At 47.1% G+C, this 22,948-nt stretch overlaps 1 protein-coding gene across 7 annotated transcripts in view; it reads left to right on the top strand.

The window, feature by feature from the left end:
- The window catches only part of RUSC2 (RUN and SH3 domain containing 2), a 77,827-nt gene that overhangs the window by 50,409 nt on the left and 4,470 nt on the right, over positions 1-22,948 (top strand). For 5 of the 7 annotated variants that reach the window (XM_060199223.1, XM_060199219.1, XM_060199221.1 and 2 more), the window contains exons 2-5: positions 4,092-6,188; positions 14,069-14,689; positions 14,913-15,098; positions 15,251-15,391. In XM_060199223.1, the coding sequence (XP_060055206.1) occupies positions 4,160-6,188; positions 14,069-14,689; positions 14,913-15,098; positions 15,251-15,391 (2,977 nt within the window). In that variant the 5' untranslated portion in view covers positions 4,092-4,159. The remainder of the gene's footprint in view (positions 1-4,091; positions 6,189-14,068; positions 14,690-14,912; positions 15,099-15,250; positions 15,392-22,948) is intronic. The other 2 variants (XM_060199225.1, XM_060199224.1) reach the window with 1 other exon arrangement.

Below are 22,948 nucleotides of genomic sequence, written 5' to 3'. Positions count from 1 at the left end.
GGTTTCTCTTTTATCTTAGCCATTGTGTTGAGGGTGAATCATTGTGGTTTATGTTTCTCTGATGACTAATTATGATCACCATCTTCTTGTGTACTTATTGACCACTTGTATGTCTTCCTTGGAGAACTATTTACTCAAGTTCTTTGTCCAGTTTTTAATTGAATCTTATTATTTTTTCATTGTGATTTGTCCGTGTCCTTTATATGTCCTGCTCAGAAGTCTCTTACAAGAAACATGATTTGCAAATGTTTTCCTCCCACCCGCGGCTTGTCTTCTTATGTTCTTGAAGGCATCTACTGAGGCACAGAGAGCTTTTAATTTCGTGGTGTCCATGCTGTCTGCATGTGTATATTTGCCTGTTTTGTTACTTGTGCTTTCAGTATCACATCTAAGAAGCCATTGAGTAATTTCCTTTTTCGTTCTTTTGGCTTGAGACTTCATGGCTGTGCAGTTCCACCACTTCGGGGAGACTTTATTTATTTATTTATTTATTTATTTATTTATTTTTAAGAAGAGAGCACTGTTTAGCACTGGCTTATGGTGGTATGAGGGATTGAACCTGGGACTATGGAGCCTCAGGCACGAGAGTCTGTTTGCATAACTATATGCTATCTACCCCCACTGGGGACTTTATTTATAAGAGAACTCCTGAGGGAGAGAGAGAGAGAGAAAAAAAAAAAAAAAAAACAGAACATCACTCTGGCATATGCGATGCTGGAGATCAAACTCAGGACTTCATGCTTGAATCCGGTGCTTTATCCACTGCGACTCCTCCCTGACTACACGAGGGACTGACTCCCCCTCCTTGTAATTCTCACATGTGGAGAGGAGAGACAGTATCGCATTGGTCCACCCCTCATGAGATTCCCCCTGGTGCCACGTTCGGTGCGCCCAGGTGATGCCAGAGGCCTGAGCCCAGGTCACCACACACAATCAAGTGTGCATCTGGGTGAGCTGTCCAGTCCCATGATGGCTCCCGTGTGTTTTCTTCTATGTTTTTTCAGGGGTGGTTGTTTGATCTGTGGGACTCTATCGTGTCAAGAAGTGATCTCTACCACTGAAGCACATCCCGGCCTCGCAGCTTACCCTCTCAGTCCAGCCTTTCTCCACACCCGCCCACTGTCCCAGTCAACACACAGTGGCTTTCTTCCTCTCAGAAAGGAAGACGAGGATAGATGCATTGTTTTTTAATTTTAATATAATTCAATGTGAATTATTATTATCTCAAGACTTTGGCATTCATACATGTATTTGGTTTGTCACCTAAATGACAGAGAACTTGGGCAGGGTGGGGAGTAGATTCAGGATGGGTAGGAAGAAGAGAAATGAGCAAATTAGGAGAAAGTAGAGAATTCTGAGTAAGTGAAGACTGTCAGGGGACCGGAACTTGAGGAAGCTATGCTGCCAGTCTAACCAAGTGGCCAGAGAAATTCCAAATGGACTTTCTGCCCTTGAGCCAGAGAGACTTTTACCTTTACTTATCAGAGGCAGAACTGGGAATAGAAGGCCTCCTAGTGTGCACTCCCCACGCCGCACCGCTGCCATAATAGAAGCTCCTGGTTAAAACTGGACACAATTGGGGCACTTCAGGAGATTTGTATTCTGAACCAGACAAAGGACTAGCTGTGTTGCTAACACTGTACTGTGTCTCTCATGACTGCCAGGCTGTATGTGATAATGTGCCAGAGTGGCACAAAGGAGATAAAAATAGGCCCTCGCCCTCATTTAGAAGGACGATGCTGGCATCAGCTGTACTTAAGAGACTTGTAGCCACACTAAGGCCCAGCTGGCCTCTGCCCCCAAGAAACAGCAGTGTAGTTGTGGGGAGAGTAAGGGTTCTTAACCTAGAGCTGCCAGAGAGGGTCTTGTGTCCTGGGACTCAAAGAAAGAGAAAGCAGGCCCCGGGTATGGTCTAGTCACTTAGTCAAGTGGTATGCTGAATTTTGTCTTTATTTTACATTATTACTTTTTAAATTTAATTTATTTATTTTGTCTCCAGGGCTATCACTGGGGTTCAGTGCCTGCATTATGAATCCACTACTCCTGGAGGCTATTTTTCTCTTTTTGTTGCCCTTGTTGTTTATCGTTGTTGTTATTATTGTTGCTGTAATTGTTATTGGATAGGACAGAGAGAAATCGAGAGAAGAGGGGAAGACAGAGAGGGGGAGAGAAAGATAGACACCTACAGACCTGCTTCATTGCCTGTGAAGCAGCCGCCTGCAGTTGGGGAGCCGGGGGTTCGAACCAGGACCCACTGCGCTACTGCCCGGCCACCTTATTTCACATTATTATTGTTATTATTTTACCAGAGTGTGGTTCAGCTCTTGCATATCTTGGTGCAGGGAATTAAACCTGAGTCTTAAGTCATGAAAGTCTTCTTTGCATAACCATTATGCTATCTCCCCAACCTGATATATTGTATTTTAAGTTTTTGTTTATTTTACTAGAGCACTGCTCAGTTCTGGTTTGTGGTGGTTCTGGGGATTGAACCTGAGCCTTCAGAGCCTCCGGCATGAAAATCATTTGCAGAACCATTATGCTATTTCCCAGCCTGATGCGGTGCCTTTTAAAATACTCTCTTGGGCTGGAAGATAGATAGCTCAGTTGTTAGAGCGCACTACTTGCCATGCTTTGCCACTGAGCTGGAACCACAGCACGATGTGGCAGCACCACGACACTAGGGGAAGAGCCACAGAGCATGCGGCAGTGTTGCACTGTCTCCCCTTTACTGCTCCTTTCTAATTTTAAAATAAAGCAGTAAATACTAACACTTTTCTCTAGGCTGGGGAGGTAGCTTAGTGGTAGAGCATAGGGACTGCTTATGTCTGGTCCCAAGTTGGATCTCAGGCACCACCACATATGCCAAAGCGATGCTCGCTCGCTGCCCCTCTCTCTCTGTCTCTCTCTCTCCCTCTCTCTTCCTCTCATTAAATAAATCCTTAAACATCTGAAAGACATTTACAGAACTGTGGCCTGTTGCTGATTACACGGCGTATCAGTGTGCTTTCCCCTCAGCTGCAGCCCTGCATCTGCTGTTCTCAGGCGCCCGCATCCTTTCAGACACCCCAGGTCCTGGGTGCCTTTTCCGTGATGATATCACTGGTCAGACTTGTTCTGTGCTGAGGGCTAGTCAGTGTTTGCTGCTACCAGAAGAGTGCAGAATGTGCTCTCCCCGAGATTCCCAGAATTTTTTTTTTTCCCTCCAGGGTTATTGCTGTGCCTGCATTACAAATCTACTGCTCCTGGAGGCCTTTTTTTTCTTTTCCTTTCTTTCTTTCTTTCTTTCTTTCTTTCTTTCTTTCTTTCTTTCTTTCTTTCTTTCTTTCTTTTTTTTTTTTTTGCCTCCAGGGTTATCACTGGGGCTTGGTGCCTGCACTACAAATCCACTGCTCCAGGAGGCCATTTTTCCCATTTGGTTGTTGTTGTTGGATAGGACAGAGAGAAATGGAGAGAGGAGGGGGAGAGAAAGACTGACACCTGCACACCTGCTTCACCGTTTATGAAGCGACCCCCTGCAGGTGGCTTGAGCCAGAATTCATATACCAGCCCTTGTGCTTCGTGCCACTTGCGCTACCACCCGGCCCCCGGCCATCTTTTTTCCATTGTTGTTGCTGTTGTTGGATAGGACAAAGAAATTGAGAGAGGAGGGTAAAACAAAGGGGGGAGAGAAACTGATAGATAGCTGCAGACCTGCTTCACCGCTTGCGAAGCGACCCCTCCTCCCACCGGTGGGGACTGGGGGGCCCAAAGCAAGATCCTTGTGCCAGTTCCTGTGCCACTATGTGTACTTATCCCGGTGTGATACCACCCGACCCTGATGCCCAGACTTCTACATGTGGCTATGAAAAGGCCGGGTTTCCCTCACAAGTGAATGCATGCTGGACTTAAAATGAAAGGAGACTCAAGGTTTGGGTGTGTGCAGTGCAGAACATACAGTGGGGTGTCCCCTGCGCCCCTCACTTGTTCCCAAGCTGCATCTTGATTCTGAGTCTTTCTTGGGCTTCTCTCTCCTGAAAATGATGTGGGAAAAGGCATGTCCCTGACTTCCAGGGAGGTGACGTTAGGTTCCCTTTCTCTCCCTCTCTCTCCAGGTCCCAAGCTCTCCTGATGAAATGTGTTCTGCCCCACTGGGCTCCGGGGGCAGTGTCTGGCGCTGTTGATGCCCTTGTTCGAACTTTCCAGAATGGATAGTCCCCCAAAGCTGACGGGAGAGACCCTCATCGTTCACCACATCCCCCTGGTACACTGTCAGGTCCCAGACAGACAGTGTTGTGGAGGGGCGAGTGGGGGTAATGGGGGTACAAGGCCCAACCCCTTCTGCCCACCTGAACTGGGTGTCAACCATCCTGATCAAGACCTAGGACAAGCCGACTCCCTGCTCTACAACAGTCTGCACTCGGCTGCAGGGGGGTCTACGCGGTCCACAGACAGCGCCAAGAGCAGAGGTCGGGATGGAAGAGGCCCCGGAGTCCCCAGAAGGCACAATCCCTTCTTGCTGCAAGAGGGTGTTTCTGAACCAGGACTCAGTGACCTCTATGATGATAGCATCGGCGGCAATGCCTCTCAGCAATCCTTCCACCTGCACGGCACTGGCCAGCCCACCTTCCATCTATCTTCTTTCCAGTTGCCACCACCTGGCCCCAGGGTGGGCAGGTCCTGGGGGGCAGCACGCAGCCGGGCTGGAGTGGTGGAGGGGCAGGAGCAGGAGCTGGTGCCCGCCACGGAATCCCAGCAGTGCAGCACTAACCACTGCTTCCGGCCAGAGCAGGAAGCAGAGAGCATGGAGCTAGACGTGGAGTGTGTGGGACCTGCTGGGAGTGGCAGCGGGGGTGGAGCCAGTGATAACTCTGGCTTTTCCTTTGAGCAGGAGTGGAAACTCAGCTCAGATGAATCCCCCAGGAACCCCAGGTGCTCAGGCCTGGGACCCCAGCACTGCCGCTGTAGTAGCACATCTAGCCAGTCGGAGGCGGCCGACCAGTCCATGGGGTATGTGAGTGACTCCTCCTGCAACAGCTCTGATGGTGTGCTGGTCACCTTCAGCACCCTCTACAATAAGATGCATGGCACCTCCCATGCCAATCTCAACTCCGCCCCACAGTCTTGCAGCGACTCCTTCTGCAGCCACTCAGACCCCGGCGCCTTCTATTTGGACCTGCAACCCTCCCCAGCTGAGTCAAAGATGTCTTGTGAGTCCCACCACCCTGACAGTGGGGGAAGGGAAGGGGGTTACAGTTGCCCTCATGCCTCATCCCCTGAGCTCGATGCCAACTGCAACTCCTACCGCCCTCACTGTGAGCCCTGCCCGGCTGTGGCTGACCTCACAGCCTGCTTCCAGAGCCAGGCCCGTCTTGTTGTGGCCACACAGAACTACTACAAACTTGTCACCTGTGACCTGTCCTCCCAGTCATCCCCAAGCCCAGCTGGCTCCTCCATCACTAGCTGCTCTGAGGAACACACCAAGATAAGTCCTACTCCAGGCCCTGGCCCAGACCTAGGCCCTAGCCAGCCCTCTGAGTATTACCTGTTCCAGAAGCCAGAAGCCCAACCAGAGGAACAAGAAGCAGTGGGCCCAGCAGCTGAAGCAGCAGCTCCTGTGAGCCCTACAGTGATTGAGGGACAGGTGTACACGAACACTTCACCCCCCAGCCTTAGCACTGGACGTCAGCGCTCGCGAAGCTATGACCGCAGCCTTGAGCGCAGCCCCTCTGTCCGCCTGGGCTCCCTGGAGCGCATGTTGAGCTGCCCCGTGCGCCTGAGCGAAGGTCCCGCAGCCCTGGCTGCGCCCAGCTCCCCACCCAGGCGGGTCACCTCCTTTGCCGAGCTCGCCAAGGGTAGGAAGAAAGCTGCAGGCTCTGGATCCCCCCCACTGCGAGTGAGCGTTGGCGATTCCTCCCAGGAGTTCTCACCCATCCAAGAAGCCCAGCGCGACAGAATGGACCCACAGGACGAGGGCTCTCACTGTAGCCATAGCCTACCACCCATGCCTTTGGGGCCAGGCCTGGACCTCATTGGCTCAGAACCCTGGTCCACCCAGGGCTGTCAGGGTCCCCAGTCCCTGGAGATGCCACCCGCTGGCCTCAGAGTTGCTGGACAAGGCCCCCTGGCTCAGCTGATAGATCGGGGGTCTGCTCTCCCAGGAAGTCCGTCCAACAGCCATACCCAGAGGGATGCGAGAGCTAGAGCTGACGGTAAGGAGCGAGAGGCTGGAGGATGCCAGAGTAATCGCAGGGTCTCCTCAGTGAGAGGACCCTGCCAGCCAGCCAGCCATATGCCCTCACACCCACTCCTCAGCCTGGCAACTCCTCTTTCCAGTCAGTCCAGGGGCATGTCCTGCAGTTATGATGGAGGTGGGTAGAGGATTAACAGAGACCCTGAGGAGGGAACCGTGAGATTGAGGCATTAGGAAAGGAAATCCCACGAAGAGGTGACTCTAAGCCTGAGTGACTGGAAAGATGATGAAGCCACGGCTAGGAATTGCAAGCAGAAATTGGCCCACTGGAGAAGGACTAAAGTATTAACTGGGTTTCAGATATCTAGGAATGTTCCGAGTGCTTATGGGATGTGTCCAACAGGCAGAGCACACGCCGGGGTCAGTAACAGTCGTCAGATCAGACAGCCCACGCACAACCTGACACTTGACCTCGGCCATTTTGACCTCTTGAGTACTTACTTATCTGACAAAGGCTCTATGGCAAGTGGGTGCTGTCTCTCCCCTCAAGGAACCCTGATTAAAGATGGGCCAGCGAGAGGAAACACATCTCTCAATGCAGAGGTGGCTGCGTGTGGTGTGCTCCCTGGAGGCGTGTCTGCATCAGACTGAGACGCAGAGCACTGCTGACATACTTGCATTAAGCACAGTCTGGAAATGGGCTTTGGGAAGACTTAGAGGAACATTCTAGACTAAACACAGATTGCTTGAAGCTTCCCAGAAATTGCAAATGATTTGCTATAGACATAGTGAGATGAGAAGTTAATCAGTGAAAGATTTTAATCAGGGAAGTGGCCTTTTTTTAAAAGTATTTTATTTATTTTATTTTTGAGAGAGGTACAGAGAAAGAAAGGCACAGAAACACCAGAGCACTGCTCAGCTCTGGCTTATGGTGGTGCGGGAGACTGAACCTGGGACTTTGGAGCCTCAGGCATGAGTCTCTTTGCATAACCACTGTGCTCTCTATCCCCACCGTGGCTTTTTTTTCTTATGCTAATTTAGTGGCATGTCTTGATTTGCATGTTTCTGAAGCTTAACATGAATTAATAAAGGGGACACAATTGAACATCGGTGTGACATGCCACTTCATACCCACTAAAATAGCTGTAGTTTTCTTTTTTAATTCTTAAATTGTAGATAAATATACTGTTATTAATATCAAGGTAATAGTTGTCTAATTTTTTAATTTATTTTCCCTTTTGGTGCCCTGGTTTTTTATTGTTGTTGTAGTTATTATTGTTACTGATGTCATCATTGTTTTAGATAGGACAGAGAGAAATGGAGAGAGGAGGAGAAGACAGAGAGGGGGAGAGAAAGACAGACACCTGCAGACCTGCTTCACCGCCTGTGAAGTGACTCCCCTGCAGGTGGGGAGTGGGGGGGGGGGCTCGAACGGGATCCGCCAGTCCTTGCACTTTGCACCACGTGTGCTTAACCCACTACCACCCGACTCCCAATAGTTGTCTAACTTATCAGCTTTCACAGGTAGATTTTTTTCCTCTTCTGTCTTCAGATCCTACTGGAATTGGGAGTTCAGAGCCCTTTGGTCATCTTCCCCTACCATTTATCCCTCTGGGAGTATGGACCAAAATTCTTTTTGGGGTGCAGAAGGTGGAAGGTCTGGCTTCTGTAATTACTTCTCTCCTGGACATGGGTGTTAGCAGGTTGATCCATACCCCAGCCTGTTTCTATCTTTCCCTAGTGGAATTTGCATTTTAAGATTTACCTGTTTGTTTTATGAGGAACACCAGAGTGTGTGGTGCGGAGGGTCAAACCTGGGCCACCGCACCTGCCATGGATTCGCTCTAGCACGGAGCCACCGCTGCAGCTTCTGGACTTGCGCATTACAACGCACACTCATTGTTTGGCAGCAGGTGGAAGTCTGGAGATGCCCAGATCAGTGTGTGAAATAAAAGTGCTAGTGCTAGTGGGAGCTGGGTAATGGGTTATGGGTAAGAGTGTCCAAGAGAATGTGGAAGTTTAAAGAGAAGAACCCTCAAAGGAGACTAAGAAGAATTAACTCACTTTATAAAAATGAGGGGAGGGGCCACAAAGAGCATGCAGTCAACCCAAGAGGGAATGTTTCAAAGATGTTCAACCAAATGAGTTTTGAAGAGAAATCTCAGGGCTTGAGAATCCTGAAAGTGGGGGCCAGGCGATGGCACATAGTATGAGGCGGTATGGGTCTCGGTTCAAGCCTCCCCTCCACCTGCAGGAGGCTCACTTCACAAGTAATGAAACAGGTCTGAAGGTGTCTTTCTATCTCCCCCCCCCAATTTCTCTCTGTCCTATCCAAAATATAAATAAATAAAAAGGCCACAGGGGCAGTGGATTCATAGCGCAGGTACCAAGCCCCCCAGCAATAATCCTGGAGGCTAAAAAAAAAAACAAAACAATAATCCTGAAAGTGGACCTGGGAAACAGGATAATGGTTATGCAGTAGTCTTTGCCTGAGGTTCTGAGGTCCCAGGTTCAGTGCCCAGCACCACCATAAGCCAGAGCTGTGGTTGGATGGATGGATGGATAGATGGATGGATGGATGGATGGATGGATGGATGGATGGATGGATGGGTGGGTGGGTGGATGGATGGATGGAAGGCAGACCTCCAAGGCTTTGGAAGGAAAGGGGAGTTAAAGCAGAGACAGGAATTGTACCTCACTGGTCTAGTGGAGTGGAGTGGATGGAGCCTTCATGGAGTTCTCTGTGCTGTGCTGTAGTCCTATGTAGAGTCTGTTGACTTCTCAAATGAAAATGTTTAAAAAGCAAAATGTATTATCTGTACTGTTAGAGAGATCACAGTCTATCAGAAGACTTCGGACTAAACAAAAACAGAGGAGCTGTCGGGCATAGGGGTAGAGTCCAGGTTGGGGCGGGGGTGTCTCGAGGGCACAGGAAGGTCAAAAGCAGTAGGGGACGGCCAGAGTCCTTTGGAACCACTTTCTTCTTGCCACAGCATCTAGTGCCTGTATCCAGGCACAGGTGGTACTGCAGCTGGCATCCTGAGGGCATGACCAGTCCTGACCAAAGATGGAAGGAAAGGCACTTAGGTTTTTCTTCTCTCCTCCCCCCTTCCTCTCTCTTCTCTTCATTTTTAATAGAAACAGAAATGGAGAGGGGAGGGGAGGGGAGGAGGGGAGGGGAGGGGAGAAGAAAGGCACCTGTAGCATTATTTTGCTACTCATGGAGCTCCCCCTGCAGGTGGGGACAAGGGTTGAACATGGGTCCTTGAGCACAGGGACACGTGTTCTAACAGGTGCGCCAGTACACAGCCCCTGGAGATGGTCTCCCCCCAGGTAATACCTATATCAAGACACTGCTCTGTCCCACAGGTCTGCAGTGATCTACTGCAAGGCTTGCCTCTCGATTCTGTACAAAGCATTCTAATTTTTTTTTTATGATGATGATGATTCACTAAATTCATGAATGACAAAGAAGCTGAGGTCTCTCTGAGGCTGTGAGCAGCAAAATCAAGATCCAAAGGGATCCTACTGAATCTGCAAAAAATGAAGCTAAGAAAGCAGGGACCAGTGTGAAGTTCGATAAATTTTGACACATCTGCTTGAGTTTATTTGAAGTATTTAATCAATTGCAAACTCAGGATGAGTCAGCAATTTGGAAGGGTTTTCAAATAAATTTCAGTGACTGTTTTCATTCACAGACTCCAGGAAGGAGGAATAGTCCCCCTTCCTCTGAACCAGTCAGTGCCATCCTAAGAGTTCTGGGCCCTCTAAGGGACTGAGGGCATGAGGCTATGTGACCTTGAGAAGATCTAGACAGGGGTGGGGGGCAGTCAATAGCGTAATGGTTATGCAAAGAGACTCTCATTCCTGAGGCTTTGAGATCCCAGGTTCAATTCCCTGCTACACCACCATAAGCTAGAGCTGAGTAGTGCTCTGCTAAAAATAAATAAATAAATAAATAAGAAAAAAAGAAAAACCATCAGACTTAGGTGAATGTAATATCTCTCTCCTTCCCCCCCACCTCCATTTGTCTTAAAGACTGTGACATAGAAAAGTGACAAGATTTAGTCTCTGTATTCCCTGAAGGTAGACCTGGCACCCCCATAGTAAGCCCCCCACCACCTTCTTCCTTGCTTGTGTTTCTCTCCCCCAACTCCTATTCTGGGAATGTTAGAAAGAGTAGAACCACGGGGCAGGAGACACCCCACCTGGAAGAGTGCACACTTCATGCCCAAGGACCCCCAGTCAGGCTCAGCCACCACATGGGAGCATCATGCAAAGGGGAAGCTTCCTGAGCAGTGAGCTGTTGCTCAGACAACTCGCCTTCTCTCTTCCTTTCTTCCTCTCTCTCTCTCTCTCTCTCTCTCTCCTCCCCCCTACCTCCATCCTAAACAAAGAAAAAAAGTATCTGCTGGGGGCAGTAGAACTGCAAACTGCACATGCAAGAAGCCTTGGTGACAAAAAAAAAAAAAGTCTACGTCAAATCCAAACATAATTTGCACGGGGTATAATGAAGCTACAATTGAGAAAGTCTGGTCAGGTATCCAAGATGATCTCGACCTTGAAATTTAGTATTTAGGTAAGGGAAGGGAGATGACTTTCCCAGTGGGAAAAGTGTGTGCTTGAACACGGGGGTGGGTGGAAGAAGTGCTGTGGACGGGGGTTGGCAGGGGAGCAGCCTCGTTTGTGGCAGGTGTGGGCATCCATTTACCTGAGAAGATTCCACTCCATTCTGTGAATAATAGAAGCCACAGGAGGAAAATAAAATTGATATTCTAGAGAACAGGCTGGTTTATGAAAGAACATTCTAGGTAACAGTGAAGCCAGACTGAACCAAGGTGATATAGCAAGAACTAAGTTGTCAACAGCAAACCTGGTTTGGCACCTGCAGTGCGCCAGACTCTGGGAACACAGCAGTGAGCCAAAGGAAGAAGAAGCCTTGCTACTCTGTAGCCTTTATGAGGAAGGATAGACAGCAAGCAAGTAAAATGCCTTTTTTTTTTTTTAACCAGAGCACTGCTCATTTCTGGTTTATGGTAGTGCTGGGGATTGAACCAGGGACCTTTGTTTGGAGCCCCAGGCATGAAAATAAGATAACGGGGGTCGGGCAGTAGCACAGTGGGTTAAGTGCACTTGGCAGGAAGTGCAAGGACTGGCGTGAGGATCCTGGCTCAAGCCCCCAGTTCCCCACCTGCAGGGGGGTTGCCTCATGGGTTGTGAAGCAGGTCTGCAGTTGTCTGTCTTTCTCTCCCCCTGTGTCTTCCCCTCTTTTCCCCATTTCTCTCTGTCCTATCTTACAACAGCTATGACAACAACAATAATAATGACGACAACAACAAGGGCAACAAAGTGGGGGGGAATGGCCTCCAGGAGCAGTGGATTCATAGTGCAGGCAGTGAGCCCCAGCAATAACCCTGGAGGCAAAAAAAAAAAAAAGACAACTAATGATGGGGAGAGTAGGGAAATAGCATAGGAGGGAGAGGGAGAGAGGGAGAGAGAGAGGGGAGCTGCAACGCATAGAAGTTCCAGGTATCAGCCTGAGCTAATGGTGTTCTGGTCAACAAGAAAAAAATAGTCTGGGCTGGGTGGGTTGAGCACCTGTTAGAGCACACATGTTACAATGTGTAAGGACCAAGGTTCAAGCCCCCAGTCTCGGCCTGCATGGGGGAAGCTTTATGAGTGTCTCTCTCCCCCTTCTTATCAATTTCTGCCTGTTTCTATCCAATCAATCAATAAAGGTAAAAAATGAAGGGAGGGAGGGAGAGAGGGTAGATCTGTGGCATGCCATGGGGCTGGGAAGGTTACCTAGGTGATGTTTGAACTGATGACTGGTTGATAATTTCAGGCAAAAAGAACAAGTACAAAAGAGGTGAATGGTGAGTGGGTCTCTTTGCATAATGCAAAGAGACTCTCATGCCTGAGGCTCCAAAGCCCCAGGTTCAGTCCCCCAACACACCATAAACCAGAGTTGAGCAGTGCCCAGGGGAAAGGGAAAAAAAGTCTGAATTTTTCATTAGCTTGGGCTGCTTAAGGACAGAGGGAAGTGTGAATTTAGAACTAGGTCTTGAGGTTGACAGGAGGGTTTGGTTAGGAAATGTCCCCTGGGAGTGAAACACTTCTGAAACACTTCCTTAATGAGGCTGTGGTCACCCTTTCCTCAAGAATCACGGAAGAGGAAAGGAATCAGCTAGCTGCTTTCTAACAACTAGCGCTATCAGATCTCAAATTATTTATCAACAGAAAAAACCACAGAAGTAAATAGATGGGGAAGGGTGAGACTAGGAAAGCCCGGCTGCATGCCATTTCCCGCATCAGGGCTAAGTACCTGGTAAGGACTCCAGCCCCGACGTCAGACACTAGATTAGGGAGGGTTCCAGCTCTGCCTCTTCCTACTCCTGTGACCAGAGGCAAGTGTCGTCATCTTTCTGAATCTCGACTCCGTGGAGTCAGGATGCTAATTCCTGCTGAGAACTGTGGAGAGGCTGACGCTGGTGAACCACGCCCAGGGTTTTAGGTGGCGGGATGCTAATAGCACCTCCTTGTGTTCATTCTGATGTTTACAGCATGCAGAGTTTGATTAAGACAGTCTGGCTGTGCAGTTTCTTCAAGTTCCATGTTTGAAAGGCACTAGCCTGAATTGGCAAGGGAAGGGCCAGTCAAGGGAACACATCGCTGTGTACATGGATCAGATACTGACTCAGGCACCGTTGCCAGGATCATAAAAGAATGGAAGTGACATTGATAGAGGTCACCAGAGGCTGATTCTGTTAAGAAATTCCAGTTTCTGTAAGAGTGTCTCATGGCTGGACTTTCTCAAAAGAATGAAATATGTCAGCTTGACTGGAGATCGGATGAGCAAAAGCTTGAAATAACATCTTGGCCTTGAATATCTAGGATTCTGATCCAGGTCTTTGAGACATGGAGGCAGACAATGGTGGTTCTTCCACTGACAAAAAGTGAAAGTAAGGGGCCAGGCGGTGGCTCACCTGATTAAGTGCACACATTACAGTGCGCAAGGACCCAGGTTCAAGCCCCTGGCCCCCACCTGCAAGGGGAAAGCTTCTCAAGTGGTGCAGTATAGCGGCAGGTGTCTCTCTGTCTCTTTGTCTCCCCTTCCCCTCTCGGTTTCTCTCTGTCTCTATCCAATAGTAAATAAAATTTAAAAATAAGTAAATAGCGACATGCTATAAAAAATTGAAAATAAAAAAAATTGAAAATAATCAGGAGTAAAGAGAAAGATGGTGGGTGAACTGTTTTAAAATGGCAGATTTCGGCTGAGGAGGCAGCTCTGCAGTAGCAAACAGTATGCATGCGTGAGACCCCTGGGTGCCATCCCCACAAAACTACAAATGACCGCAGAATGTCTGGTCAGGGCTAAAGCTGCAGGCTCAGTCATCATCTGTAGAAGGAACTTGAAAAATGCAGGGGAGTTCCGTGTGGCACAGGCACTTTGGTGGTGGGTGTGGTGAGTGTATGTACACAGATCTGAAAATACTCTCCTAAACTCTTGTAATACTGTAAATCAGTGGTTAGTCCATTAAAATTTTAGCAAAGAAATGAAATAAAATCTTAGTATAGTTTAAAAAAAATAAAAAGAATAGAGCTTTAAGATATGTCTGCCTTTGAAGACAGGAAGATGAAGAACAAGTGAATTAACCAAAAGGTACAAGATGGTTCACAATCATAAAGACAGTAAGAAAAGTATCGCAAAGGAAGTGGGAGGGGTAGTCATATAGCCCATAAACACGGACTCTTCTCTCCTCAGTCCCACAGCACGTCACTCCCCTCACCCCTCAGGAGCACCCTCGTGTCTGCTTCTTTGCTTCCTCTCCTGAAGGAGAGCACCTGTCTGCCTGCTTGCTTGTCTGTCTGATTCAGTCTCCATCCCTGTTGCCACAGGGGGTGGTGCTGAGAGCCGACCAGTCCTTCGTTACAGCAAGGAGCAGAGGCCAACCACACTGCCCATCCAGCCCTTCGTGTTCCAGCACCACTTCCCCAAGCAGCTGGCCAAGGCCCGGGCCCTCCACAGCTTGTCACAGCTCTACAGCCTGTCGGGCTGCGGCCGTGCCCAGCAGCCTGTGCCCCTGGCTGCTCAGGTCCCAGCCGCAGCTCCTCCGGGGGAATCCCAGACTTCCACCGACTGTGGTGCCAGGAGAGCTGGGCCTGAGCCAGAAACTTCACGGCCATCGCCCCTAGGCAGCTACTCCCCCATCCGGAGCACTGGCCCCTTCGGCCACAGCACCGACTCTTCTGCCTCCACCTTGCGCTCCCCTCCCCCTGAGCAGTCGGCAGCCACAGGACACCTGTCTCCATGGAGCCACTCCTGCCCTGTGGCTGTCCAGCCAGCCGCCTCCCAGCAGCCGCTGCAGGAGGACCAGAAGATACCGACCTTGGCTGAGTACCGACTTCATGGGCCAGGAAGCTTGCCTCCTCTGGGCTCCTGGAGATCAAACCTCAGCCGCACAGAGAGCCTGGCCCGGGGAGGCGGCGAGGACAGCATGGCCTGCAGGCCCAGTAATGGTATAAGCCTCACCACCACCCCCGTGTGCTTCTGCCTCCCTTTGCTGTCCTGGCCTGGGGTCAGAGGTTAAACAATTGCTTCTCTTGCCCCGGTATCTGTGGATAACGTCCGCTCCCCACCCCTCACGCCCAGTCCTTGTTTCACATGGGCTCCCTGGGTAGAGATGAAGTGCTCACTCCTGCTAACTCACCTGTGTCTTCTGCTAATCTGTTCTACTTCCAGCCAACCACCTCTCCCCTCAAGCACTCAAGTGGCGGGAATACAGGAGGAAGAACCCACTAGGGCCACCCGGCTCATCAGGGAGCCTAGACCGACGGCCACAAGAAGCTCGGCTGGCCCGAAGGAACCCCATCTCTGAGTTCCCTGGCTCCCTCAGTGCTGCTGGCCATCAGAACTGCCGGCTGGATGGTACGTGGGCCGGGCCCCCAGTGCATCCAGGGCAGGCTGTGGCACAGCCGGGAGGGAGAGGAGGGGCCCGTGGCAGCATGTCTCAGAGCATGGGCGCAGAATTGAACTGCAACCCTCAGGTTACTCAGGATCCGTATTTCCCTTCTTTCCAGGGCAACTAATGAAGCCGTTACCACTGACCTGCCCTGACTTCCAAGACCCCTTCTCCTTGACAGAGAAGCCTCCAGCTGAGTTTTGTCTGTCCCCAGATGGCAGCTCAGAGACCATTTCCATTGACCTGCTTCAGAAGAAAGGTGAATATGATCCCCAGCTTGGGCCGGGAGTTGTGTGGTCACTGCCCCCACCTTTTAGCCTTCTGCAATGTTTCCCTGCCTTAAAACTCTTAAGTGCCAGGAAGGCCTCAGCACAGGGGAGTCGCTTCACAGTTGGCGAAGCAGGTCTGCAGGTGTCTCTCCCCCTCTGTCTTCCCCTCCTCTCTCCATTTTTCTCTGTCCTATCCAACAATGACAATAATGACAACAATAATAACTACAACAATAAGGGCAACAAAAGGGGGGCCTCTAGGAGCAGTGGATTCATGGTGCAGGCACTGAGCCCCAGAAATAGCCCTGGATGAAAAAAAAAAAAAAAAGCAAAAGGAAAAAAAGAAAAGGGAGTGATATGGGGCATACCAAATGAAGGGGAGCTAGACATGATGCAGCAGCTATATCTTTTGGATGGAAAGAAAAGTTGAGGGGCCAGGTGGGCACATGGTCGAGCACACATGTTACAGTGCAAAGGACCTGGGTTTGAGCCCCCCCATCCCTACCTGCAGAAGGAAAGCTCTGCAGATGGTAAAGCAGTTCTACTTGCATGTGTCTCTCTGTCTCTCTCCCTATCACCCCTTCTCTCTTGATTTCTGGCTGTCTCTATCCAATAAGGAAATAAAGATGTAATGTAATATAATAGGTGCCAGGCAGTGGTGCACCGGGTTAAACACACACAGTATGAAGCGCAAGGACCCACACAAGGATCTCAGTTCAAGCCCTCAGCTCTCCACCTGCAGGAAAGTCGCCTCACAAGCGGTGAAGCAGGTCTGCAGGTGTCTGTCTTTCTCTCCCCCTCTCTGTCTTCCCCTCGTCTCCATTTCTCTCTGTCCTGTCCAATAAAATGGAAAAAATGGTCACCAGGAGCAGTGGATTCATAACGCAGGCACTGAATCCCAGCAATAACCCTGAAGGCAAAATAAGTAAATATAAGAAGAGGGAAAAGGAAGAAAAATAAAAGGAAGGAAGAAAGGAAGAAGGAAAGAAAGGAAGAAAGAAAGAGAAAGGAAGGAAGGAAGGAAGGAAGGAAGGAAGAAGAAGGAAGGAAGAAGTGTTGAAGGAATTTATGATCTATTGTCTCTGTTTTCTGTGCAAAGTAGAGCCAAGGCCCTGAGCAGAGAGCTAGAGGCTTGGCATAGCAGCTCTCAAGCCTGCTCGGCCAAGAGCCCTTCACAGACTGGTGTGAGTCACCCTGGGCTTCTCCAGCAACAGCTGGAATCCTAGCTTCTCAGTGTGGAAGAAGACTGACAATTGCATTAATCCAAGATAAGAAAGTTAGGGGAGTCGGGAGGTGGCACATCGGGTTAAGCGCACGTGGCACAAAGCACAAGGACCGGCATAAGGATCCCAGTTCGAGCCCCCGGCTCCCCACCTGCAGGAGAATCACTTCACAGGCGGTGAAGCAGGTCTGCAGGTGTCTGTCTTTCTCTCCTCCTCTCTGTCTTCCCCCTCCTCTCTCCATTTCTCTCTGTCCTATCCAACAATGACAACATCAATAACAACAACAATAATAACTACAACAACAATGAAAAACAACAAAGGCAACAAAAGGGAAAATAAAAAAAAAAAGATTATTAATGGCTTTAAGGTTTCCAATGTACACAGCTGAATTGTTCTCTGAATGGAGTTTATTATATTGCTGCCTTACATGCTAGTGTTGAGTGTGGTTATTAAAGCAAAAAGACAAAACAAACTAACAAAAAAAGATAAGAAAGTTAGGACCTCGAGGGTCTTGAACATGGAATGACTTGAGATGGTTTCAGCCTGGGAGGTGAAAACAGGGTGTTCTTGAGAAATGGGCAAAACCAGGAAGGGACCAGCATCTGAGGGCCTCAGTAAGCCCCCCACACAGGGATAGAGGAGAGCTTGCGGGAGCCGCCCCCTCTCCCCACTGAAGGCCCCAAACTAGCTGAGTTGCCCAAGAACCTCCTCTAGGACCTGTCACATCACACTCTCTTTCTTTTTAATTGGGGAATTAATGTTTTACATTCAACAGTAAATACAATAGTTTCTACATGCATAACATTCCCCAGTTTCCCATTTAACAATACAACCCCCACTATGTCATGTATCATCCTTCATGGACCTGTATTCTCCCCACCCACCCACCCCAGAGTCTTTTACTTGGGTGCAATACACCAATTACATTTCATTTCAGGTTCTACTTGTGTTTTCTTTTCTGATCTTGTTTTTCAACTTCTGCCTGAGAGTGAGATCATCCCATATTCATCCTTCTGTTTCTGACTTATTTCACTCAACATGATTTTTTCAAGGTCCATCCAAGATCGGCTGAAAACGGTGAAGTCACCATTTTTTACAGCTGAGTAGTATTCCATTGTGTATATAGACCACAACTTGCTCAGCCACTCAGCTGTTGTTGGACACCTGGGTTGCTTCCAGGTTTTGGCTATTACAAATTGTGCTGCCAAGAACATATGTGTACACAGATCTTTTTGGATGGACGTGTTGGGTTCCTTAGGATATATCCCCAGGAGGGGAATTGCAGGATCATAGGGTAGGTCCATTTCTAGCCTTCTGAGAGTTCTCCAGACTGTTCTTCACAGAGGTTGGACCAATTGACATTCCCACCAGCAGTGCAGGAGGGTTCCTTTGACCCCACACCCTCTCCAGCATTTGCTGCTGTTACCTTTTCTGATGTATGACATTCTCACAGGAGTGAAGTGATATCTCATTGTTGTCTTGATTTGCATTTCTCTGACAATCAGAGACTTGGAGCATTTTTTCATGTGTTTCTCGTCCTTTTGGATCTCTTCTGTGGTGAATATTCTGTCCAAGTCCTCCCCCCATTTTTGGATGGGGTTATTTGTTGTCTTTTAGCTGGACTCTTGTCCTGGTTCGAGTCTCCAATATTTTTTCTTGTTGTTTTAACCATTTTATATAAGTTAACAGTTTTTTCAATCCCTGAGTTGGAGTTCAGTGGTGTAAAAGCCTTTTTTTTTTCCCCTGTAGGCTATGGGAGCCTGAGGGCTTTTAAACTATCAATAGGCTTCTTAGCTTAATCACTGACTCCTGACCAAGAGATAAAGCAGGGTGTGGCAGAGATAATCCAGTGGTTATGCAAAGAGACTTTCACAGCCCCTCAGCTATGCCACGGAGGTATAAGTCTTCTCCTGAGTTTCCCGGTTAGATCTCTGTCCCCTGGTGTTCCTCCCTGTTGCTGCTCCAGATTCTGAGGGTAGTAGCAATGGAGACTCAAAGTTGCACTTGGTGAGTCTCTGGGGAGTCCTTTCCTCCCTTCAGCTGTCCCCTTGTTGGTGGAGCAGACTGGAGGTGGTGTCTCCACTGACAAACTGCTGAACTGTTCGCAGTCACTTAATCTCTCCTTAGGCCCCTCTCTCCTCTCTGTCACCAGCCATGCGTGTTTGTACTCACGGGTGATTTACTGGGTTTCTGTGGTCATTCTAGTCCTGTCTTGTTTCGGTCCGGGTGGTCTCCTTTGGTATTCCTAGTTGATCCGGGAGAGGAGAGGAGAGGAGAGAAAGCGATCTGCTGCTCGTAGCTCCGCCTCCGGAAGTCCTATTTGTTGTCTTGTTGTTGAGTCTGGCAAGCTCTTTATATATGTTGGTTATTAAACTCTTATCTGATGTATGGCATGTAAAGATCTTCTCCCATTCTGTGAGGGGTCTCTTGGTTTGGGTAGTGGTTTCTTTTGCTGTGAAGAAGCTTTTTAATTTGATGTAGTCCCATAGGTTTATACTTTCCATAGTCTTCTTTGTAATTGGATTCATTTCATTGAAAATGTCTTTAAAATTTATGCGGAAAAGAGTTCTGCCAATATTTTCCTCTAAGTATCTGATAGTTTCTGGTCTAACATCCAAGTCCTTGATCCACTTGGAATTTACTTTTGTATTTGGTGAAATACAGTGATTCAGTTTCATGTTTCAACCCATTGTTTCCAACACCATTTCTTGAAGAGACTCTGCTTTCCCCATGTAATAGTCTGAGCCCCTTTGTCAAAGATTATATGTCCATTGGTGTGGGGCCTCATTTCTGGGCTCTCAATTCTATTCCACTGGTCAGTGTGCCTATTCATATTCCAGTACCAAGCAATTTTGATGACAGCGGCCCTATAGTACTGTTTGAGATCTGGGAGTGTGATGCCTCCGGTTCTGTTCTTTCTTCTCAAGATTGTTTTGTTAATTCTAGGTCTTTTCTGGTTCCAGATAAACATTTGTAGCATTTTTTCTATTCTCCTAAAAAAGGTGCTTGGGATCTTGATGGGGATAGCATTAAATTTGTAGATGGCTCTGGGTAATATATTCATTTTGATGATGTTAATTCTTCCAACCCATGAACATGGAATATCTTTCCACTTCTTTGTGTCTTTTTCAATTTCTTTGAGTAGGACTCATGATTTTCAGTGTACAAGTCTTTCACTTCTTTGGCTAGGTTTACTCCTAGATATTTTATTGTTTTTGTTGTTATAGTAAAAGGAATTGATTTCTGGATTTCAATTTCTTCTAACTTAGTGTTTGCATAGAGGAATGCCACTGACTTTTGAATGTTAATTTTATAGCCTGACACCTTACTGTATTGCCTGATGATTTCCAAAAGCTTCTTGCTGGATTCCTTAGGTTTTTCCATGTATACTATCATGTCATCTGCAAATAAGGAGAGTTTGACTTCTTCTCTTCCAATCTGTATGCCTTTAATTCCTTGCTCCTGCCTGATTGCTATGGCAAGAACTTCCAACACTATGTTGAATAGTAATGGTGATAGTGGGCAGCCCTGTCTAATACCTGATCTGAGTAGAAATGCTTCCAGTTTTTCACCATTGAGTATGATGTTGGCTGTAGGTTTGCTATATATAGACTCCACTATCTTCAGGAATTTTCCATTTATTCCCATTTTTTGTAGTGTTTTGATCATAAAGGGATGTTGTATTTTGTCAAAGGCTTTCTCTGCATCTATTGATATGACCATGTGGTTTTTGGTCTTGCTTTTGTTGATGTGGTGGATCACATTGATTGATTTACATATATTAAACCAACCTTGCATGCCTGGAATAAACCCCACTTGGTCATGATGAACAATCTTTTTGATATACTGCTGTATCTGGTTGGCTAGAATTTTGTTCAATATTTTCGCATCTATGTTCATCAGAGATATTGGTCTGTAGTTTTCTTTTTTGGTTGTGTCCCTGTCTGCTTTTGGTATCAGGGTGATGTTAGCTTCATAGAAGCTGGCAGGGAGTATTCCAGTGTCTTCAATCTTCTGGAAGACTTTTAAAAGTAGAGGTATTAGTTCTTCTTTGAATTTTGTAGAATTCATTTGTAAAACTATCTGGTCCAGGACTTTTATTTTGGGGGAGATTTTTGATAACTGTTTCAATTTCATTAGCTGTGGTGGGCCTGTTCATGTTATCCACTTCCTCTTTACTTAGTTTTGAAAGTTGGTAGGTATCTAGGAAATCATCCATTTCTTCCAGGTTCTCTAGCTTGGTGGCATATAGTTGTTCATAGAAGCCTCACATGATATGTTGAATTTCTGCGGCGTCTGTTGTGATATCTCCTCTTTCATTTACTATCCAAATTATTTGGGTCTTCTCCCTTTTTTGTTTTGTGAGACTGGCTAAAGGTTTGTTGATTTTGTTTACTCTTTCAAAGAACCAACATTTACTTTCATTGATCTTTTCTATGGTTTTCCTGTTCTCAATGTTATTTATTTCTGCCCTAATTTTAGTGATTTCTGACCTTCTCGTTGCTTTAGGGTTCCTTTGTTGTTGTTCTTCTAGGTCTTTAAGATGTGCAATCAGCCTGTTTATTTTTGCTTTTTCTTGTTTCCTAATGTGTGCTTGTATAGCTATGAACTTCCCTCTTAGAACTGCTTTAGCTGTGTCCCAAATATTTTGATAGCTTGTGTCTTCATTTTCATTGAACTCTCTAAACATTTTGATTTCTTCCTTGATTTCCTCTTTGACCCAGAAGTTGTTAAGAAGTGTACTGTTGAGCTTCCACATTTTGAGACTGTTACTAATCTTTTGTTGATTGTTAAGTGTTAGTTTCATTCCACTGTGGTCTGAGAAGATGCTTGGGATGATTTCAGTGCTCTTGAATTGGCTGATGCTGTCTTTGTGGCCTAACATATGGTCTATCCTTGAGAATGACCCATGTGGATTTTAGTAAAATGTGTATTCCAGTTTCTTGGGATGAATGACTCTGAAAATGTCCAATAGTTCTAGTTTATCTATCTCTTCATTTAGCTCCCTTATGTCTTTATTGATTTTCTGCCTGGATGATCTGTCAAGTTGAGAGAGTGGGGTGTTGAAGTCCCCTACTATGATTGTGTTACTGTTAATATGTTGCTGTAGCTCTTTCAGTAGAAGTTTGATGTATTTAGATGACTTCTCATTGGGTGCATAGATGTTAATAATTGTTAAGTCCTCTTGATTTACTGATCCTCTGAGCATTAAGTAGTGTCCATTCCTATCTTTTTTAATCTTATCTATTTTAAAGTCTATCATGTCAGATATGAGAATAGCTGTTCCTGCCCTTTTTTGTGGGCCATTGGCTTGTATGATAGTTTTCCATCCTTTCACTTTAAGTCTGTGTTTGTCTTGTTGAGTTAGGTGGGTTTCCTGTAGGCAGCATATTGTTGGGTTGTGTTTTCTGATCCATCTTCCTACTCTGTGTCTTTTAATAGGTGAATTCAGGCCATTGACATTTATTGATATCAAAGATTGAAGATATTTTAACGCCATTCTTGAAGAGTTTTAGAGTGTTTTGATATATGTCCTATTTGTGGTGGTCTGGTTGTTTATAGGAGACCTTTCAGAACTTCTTTCAGGGCAGGCTTGGTGATGGTTGCTTCCTTCAACTGTTGCTTGTCTGAGAAGGTTTTGATGCTTCCATCTAGTCTGAATGACAATCTAGCAGGATATAGTATTCTTGGCTGAAAGCCTTTCTCATTGAGCACTTGATAGATATCTTTCCATTCTCTTCTGGCCTGTAGTGTTTGTATGGAGAAGTCTGCTGCTAATCTTATGGGTTTTCCTTTGTAGGTGACTCTTTGTTTTTCTCTTGCAGCCTTGAGGATCCTTTCTTTATCCTTATTCCTTTCCATTCTAAGTATGATATGTCTTAGTGTCTTTAGGTCTGGGTTAATTCTGTTTGGGACCCTCTGGGCTTCTTGAACCTTTATGTATTTTATGTTGTCTAGACTAGAGAAGTTTTCAGCTATTATGGCCTGGAAAATGCTTTCTTCCTCTCCTTCTCTTTCTTCTTCTGGTTTGCCAATAATGTGTATATTGTTTCTTTTGAAGTCATCCCATAGGACTCTGTTGTTGTTTTCAGCATCTCTTAATCTCTTTTTGAGATCTCTTACTTCTTTTTTAGTTGTCTCTAATTCATCCTCAATCTTGCCAATTCTGTCTTCAGCCTCATAGATTCTATTCTCTCTGCCCTCTACTGCTTTCTGGAGTTCATCTATTTTGTTGCCCTGCTCTGCTACTGTTTTAGCTTGTTCAGCTAGTTGCCTTCTTAGCTCAGCGATTTCAGCTTTCAGCTCTCTAATAACCATGAGATA

Source organism: Erinaceus europaeus, chromosome 10 (assembly GCF_950295315.1).
Source record: "Erinaceus europaeus chromosome 10, mEriEur2.1, whole genome shotgun sequence".
NCBI lineage: Eukaryota > Metazoa > Chordata > Mammalia > Eulipotyphla > Erinaceidae > Erinaceus > Erinaceus europaeus.
This window is presented reverse-complemented; position numbering and strand designations above follow the sequence as displayed.